Source organism: Prionailurus bengalensis, chromosome B4 (assembly GCF_016509475.1).
Source record: "Prionailurus bengalensis isolate Pbe53 chromosome B4, Fcat_Pben_1.1_paternal_pri, whole genome shotgun sequence".
Lineage (NCBI taxonomy): Eukaryota > Metazoa > Chordata > Mammalia > Carnivora > Felidae > Prionailurus > Prionailurus bengalensis.
The window spans coordinates 69,424,350-69,430,349 of NC_057358.1; the positions used below are offsets into that span (position 1 = coordinate 69,424,350).

General features: G+C 46.2%; 1 protein-coding gene across 2 annotated transcripts in view; it reads right to left on the reverse strand.

The window, feature by feature from the left end:
- GXYLT1 (glucoside xylosyltransferase 1) overlaps positions 1-5,577 on the reverse strand; it is a 53,819-nt gene extending 48,242 nt beyond the window's left edge. Inside the window, exon 1 of one of the 2 annotated variants that reach the window (XM_043563404.1) lies at positions 5,201-5,577. In XM_043563404.1, the coding sequence (XP_043419339.1) occupies positions 5,201-5,421 (221 nt within the window). In that variant the 5' untranslated portion in view covers positions 5,422-5,577. The remainder of the gene's footprint in view (positions 1-5,200) is intronic. The other variant, XM_043563405.1, reaches the window with a different exon arrangement.
- Between the last annotated feature and the right edge of the window lie 423 nt (positions 5,578-6,000).

Here is a 6,000-nt window from a genome sequence, read left to right on the forward strand (position 1 = left end):
GCAATGAACAATTACTTATCCATTTCAAAAGTAGGTTAGCTTCCCATTGTACCCAACCCCCTCCTGGGGCGGGCGGGGGGTGGGGAACTGGGTTAAGGATTTACAATTTTTTTTAATTTATTTGAGAGAGAGAGAGAGTGCGTGCAAGCACATGAGCTCTCAGAGGGGTGGGGTGGGGGGAAGAGAGAGAGAGAGAAAGAGAATTTTAAACAGGATCCCACGCTTAGTGTGGAGCCCCACGCAGGGCTCAGTCCCACAGTGCTGGGATCATGATCTAAACTGAAATCAAGAGTTAGATGATCAACTGAGCATTTTAATCCACCCCTGGATTAAAAGATTTAATTGTTATAGGGCACTGGGTGGTTTAGTCGGTTGAGCATCAGACTTCAGCTGAGGTCATGATCTCACAGTTCATGGGTTCGAGACCCATGTCTGGCTTTGCACTGACAGCACAGAGCCTGCTTCGGATTCTCCCTCTCCTTCTCTCTCTGCCCCTCCCCTGCTCATGCTCGCTCCCTCTCTCTCAAAAATAAACATTTTAACAAATTTAAATGTTAAAAAAAGGGGGGGGAAACTCCCCAGTAGAAAGTTTTTCTATGCATGATAAAAATGAAAATGATAAAGAACTGCCAATTTGAATACACAGAAATGCCAATACACTGAAAAACAGGTTAAGTCAATATGTGGGGGGAAGTATTTCCAACAGGAACAACACAGATAATAACCTTAATGTGTTAAAACAGGATTCCTAAATCAAAAAGTACACATTTTTTGTTGTTAGCCTAATCAGTGTCCCCTCCAAAAGCACAGACCATTATTTTAATTAATTACTAGTCAGGTTTGTGCTAAGCACTTCACAGCCATGTGAAGTACGATCGCCAATGAACTAAAACACAAGTGCAATGTACTGCTTTTATAGAAGATGAAGGTGGCTTTAGTAAGTAATTTATTTCACTATTCACTGTCTGAACTCCTCTCTTCAAAAATGACTGCAGAGGGGCACCTGGGTGGCGCAGTCGGTTAAGCGTCCGACTTCAGCCAGGTCACGATCTTGCGGTCCGTGAGTTCGAGCCCCGCGTCAGGCTCTGGGTTGATGGCTCGGAGCCTGGAGCCTGTTTCCGATTCTGTGTCTCCCTCTCTCTCTGCCCCTCCCCCGTTCATGCTCTGTCTCTCTCTGTCCCAAAAATAAATAAACGTTGAAAAAAAAAATTTAAAAAAAAAATGACTGCAGAAAAGGAAAAAAAATTCTGTACTAAAAATAGAGGGTCAAACCATTCTCAGCTAAATTAGTGGTTCTTAATATTTGGTTTTGTAACAATAACCTGGGGCACATATCTAAAATACAGATTCCCAGACCCCACTAACGGGTATTCTGGTTTAAACAGGTCTGGACTGGGGCCTGAGGACAGGATTTTTCCCAGAAGTCAGAAAAAAAATTTTTTTAATGATTAAAATTTAAATGATTGAGGGGCACCTGGGTGGCTCAGTCAGTTAAGCATCTGACTTGGTTTTGGCTCAGGTCATGATGTCGCTGCAATCAAACCCTGTGTCAGGCTCTGAGCTGAGCATGGAGCTTGCCTGGATTCTCTCTCTTCCTCTCTCTGTCCCTTCCCTGTCCCTTCTCTCTCAAAATAAATTAATAAACATTAAAAAGGAAAATGGATTCTATTCTTAAAAAAAATTTTAAATGACTGAAACCATCAGCATATTAGGTACGGTTTTACTGTGCCAGGTACCATACTCAGTAACCTATTCCAACTACTTCATTTCAATTCTCACAAGCAATCCAGTATCACAGATTCTCTTATCTCTAATCTAACTGAAGAGGAAATGTATTCAAGGTTCATACAGCTAAGCATGTGGCAACGCTGGAGTCTGGCTCCAAAGCCCTAAAGATGCTTAGTATATCCTACTAGTATTCACAAGACCCAGCAAAAATGAGAACTCGATGGCCTAACCAGATCTGAAAGAGTGAGGGGACTATATACCAACAGAATGACGGGTCCAGAAATGGTTCTCACTCAAATGTTTACTAGTTTTTTGATCCCCCCCCCTTCACACCACCACACAGCCACAATAAGATGAGATCTTGATGATCACCCTCAAGACTTATCAGTGAAATGTGAGAATTTAATCACTCTGAATAAAGTCACAAAATAGGCTAATCCCCTCTACGGAAGTCCTGATGTCTGATAATAATAACGGCTTTACATTGAATACCTTAGCAAGAGTCCGTCAGTATCAAACAGCTTGAGAGAGTTTCTCTATGTGGCAGAGCCTCTGCCTAGCCAGCATTCCCCTCTTGTAAGACCACACTCATCTCCAACACCATTCATGTTATCCTGTCCACCACAAGGATGTGCAAATGACACAGACCCTGAGAACCCGAGATCCCCATCCTAGGCAACACTGACTTGTCCCTGGATGGACATGTGATACAAACAAATCCAGAGCCTTTTCCTAGAAATCGCCAGAAAATCTAAAGCCTCTTCCTGGAAATTTTTGAAATTCCTAGAATTTTGAAATTTCCTAGAAAATCCGGAGCCTTTTCCTAGAAATTTTTGAGATTTGAGAAGAAACACCCAAAGAAAGAGCTCATGAATAAAGCCTTTCTACAGTGAAGAAAATAAGAGTCCTAGTCCTTAAGGTCCCTGGAGCTGCCCGGGCATTTCCTTTCATTTTTCCTCCTGCCAGCAACCCACGTAAGCCAATAAATAACTGTTTTGCTTAAGTTGGTTGTACTGGATTTTAATCACTGACAACTAAGGATTCTATTACAAATTAAGGTAAGTTATTACCTACATTTTACAGGTGAGAAAACTGAAATAGAGAGGTGGTCAAGGTTTCACAGCAGAGTATGAACACAGGTTTGTCTAAGACCTGCACATTTTCTAAATACCAAAATAACGGATTCAAACCAGATACATTAATTAATAGATTTCACTGAAAACCTGTTCTTAAATCATTTCAGAAATTTTACTTGGAGAACTTGGAAGGGCCCTTCCAAGTACTTTATTGTCATGGAATTTGTGCAATGAATACTCTCCATAAGATCTGAGCAGTAAAACCTACTGGATATAAACTAGACCCCATGTTTGTTGTTTTAATGTTTGTTTGTTTTTGAAAGAGAACGCAAGCAGTGGAGGGGCAGAGAGACAGGGGGACAGAGGATCCAAAGCAGGCTCTGTACTGACAGCAGAGAGCACGATTCAGGGCTGGAACTCACGAACCATGAGATCAGGACCTGAGCCTAAGTCAGACGCTCAACCTACTAAGCCATCCAGGCGCCCCTAAATCCCGTATTTTAAATGAATGAGGGAAATTAATAGTTTCAATCTTGCAGGTAAGACTGCTTCAAAACAGTAAGACTGCAATGACAATCGAGTCCTACCAAATACAAATGTTGCTTGCCTCACACCCCATTTTCCACTGATGAAAGACTATTCAGACTAGATTCTTACCACAGACAGAAACTTTACAGAAAGAGCACTGAAGGATCAAAGAATACAATTCTGGTCCAATTACTGATGCCTTCTGGACCTTGGTCAAATGATTTATACACAAGAAAAGAGGTTAAAGATGGACACTTCCTCTTTATCCTGTGGTAGTCAAAAAGCTGGCCAAACTCTATGAGAAATCTTTAAAAATGTAGGAGGGCCTGGGTGGCTCAGGTCCTGATCTCGTGGTTCATGGGTTCAAGCCCCGCATCCGGCTCTGTGCCGACAGCTCAGAACCTGGAGCCTGCTTCCGATTCTGTGTCTCCCTCTCTCTCTCTCTGCCCCTCCCCCACTTGTGCTCTGTGCAGTGTCTCTCTCAAAAATAAATAAACATTAAAAAAAATTTTTTTAGATAAGTAATATCTAAAATGAAGAACCCGGATCTAAGAATTCTCCAGCCTCACGTTGGGTGTAGAGACTGTCCAATTTCATACAGTGTTTTGATTAAAATGTTGCTTCCTTACAATTCTACCCAATACAGAAATAATTTTAAGTGCTTCACAATCACATAATAGACCATGAACAGCTTTTCATGAGCCTCATTTTTCACGAGCTCACTCAGGTCGTCACTCACTGCCTCTCCCACACCTGACTGGAAGCAGTTCTGCTTTTATGAATAGTCAGGAATTAGCCAGACTGTAATCAAATCATTGGGTACAAAACATGACAATCCTGCTTTCCCATGCTGCTCCTCTGCCCAAACGTCCTTTCATTTTGAAACGAGCCATCAACTCTCAGAAGAATGTTAAACAGCCTGCAGCAGACCTGCACTCCTTCGTCTCACCAACCCTGTGCTTTCCCGTATCAAAGCAGCCTTTGCCTCTTATTAAGGGAGCACTGAGTCCTTCCCAGATTCCCAGAGAGGTGCTCACAAATAAAGAAGCCTATTTTTCAAGGAAGTGCAAACGCTCAGAGTTTGTTAAGCATTCATAGTGCGTCGCATTCTTTCTTCCTTTAAATCTCACGGTGATTCCAACTCTGGCAGTGATGTGTGCAAATCCACGTAAGTCACTATGCTTCTTTTTAAGCACCGATTTTTAGAGAAAGATATCCCATGCCACAAAACACGTGAGCATGTTAAGCATCGCTGATTTTTCTTAACTGGCTCTAAGTTTCAGAACAGACCGATTGCTTCCTAAAGAAAAATTCAAACTACGCATAAAAGCTCTGTCCAGATTTCACTAACTGACTAATAATTAAAATGTAGGCGTTAACACACAAAAATTGGACGCCCCATTCAAGAGAAGGGGAAAAAATTGAACTAGGGCGCCAGCCTGATGTTTAAATATCTCAACTTGAACTCCATGGAAACAAGAGGGAATTCCCACTAGCCAAACAGCAAGAAGGCTTTTGTGGGGCACCTTTTACTTTCAAAGAATTCTTTAAGGAAAAAAAAAAAAAAAGCAACTGTCAATTAAAAGTTGAAAATTAATTTCTATCTGCTTTAAAGGCGCATAAGGAATGGGTCAGAGGGCAAACACAAAGAGCATGGGGTGCTCTCCGGCGGAGCTACCCCCGGATGGAGGGGAAGGAGGGAAATGAGAGACGGGGTCACGGACGGCGGCAAAGCGGGAGGCGCGGGCCCGGGGACGGGTGGCGCGGGACTGACCGGGGAGCTGTCCGGGCCAGGCCAAGCCACGCGTCCCCGCGCCCGCCGCTCCTCGCTTCCCGGCCTCGGCCCCCAGACCGGGAACAGCCCGTACCTGTCTGACCGGCCGGGATGCGCTGCGGGGCCCGCGCTGCCCACCCCTCTCGCGCCGCCGCGTCCGCCGCCCGCGAGCCAGGAAGCCGCTGCGGCCTGCGGCTTCCCGCCACCGCCGCCCGCTCCTTCCTCCAGGGACACGGCGAGCTGGCTGAAGGCGTAGAGGAGCGAGCAGAAGCCGCAGGCCAGGCACAGCACCACGATGCGCAGGTAGCGCCGCATCGCCCCGGACCCGCGCCTCAGCCGCCTCAGCCCCCTCAGCCGCAGCAGCCGCCGCGCCGCACCGCGCCCGCCCGGCGAACTGGAGCGAAGGGAACAGCACGGCGCAGCCGCGGCCACAAGTTCCTCCTCCGCCGCGGCCTCGCGCCCGCCCCTCCTTCCTTCTTTCCCCCCCTCTCGCCCCGCCCAACCACCTTCGTCGGCGGGCTGACAACCCGCCGCTAGCCTGACCCCGCCTCCGCCGCCGTGGGCCCCTCCCAGGGGGTGGTGGGGAGCTGGTAGCTGCGGGACGCGCAGGCGCAATGAGTGGGCGAGACCTTGGCGCTCTGGAGTCCGAGGGGAACACAGAAGAGATGCAGAGCAGGTAAATCCTGCCCCTGGTGGCTCCAAACCGAAGAGGAGAGGTGTGGCAAAATAAACGAGGCGCTGGAGACAGCTGACCCAAATTCAGATTATGGTTCTAACACATAGTAGTTTGTGACGTTGAGCAACTTAAAGTCTCTTGAGCATGTTTCTTCATCTCTAAAACGGAGATCATATCCTCATGATAGGGTGGTGGCAAAGATTAAACTGCTTAACGCA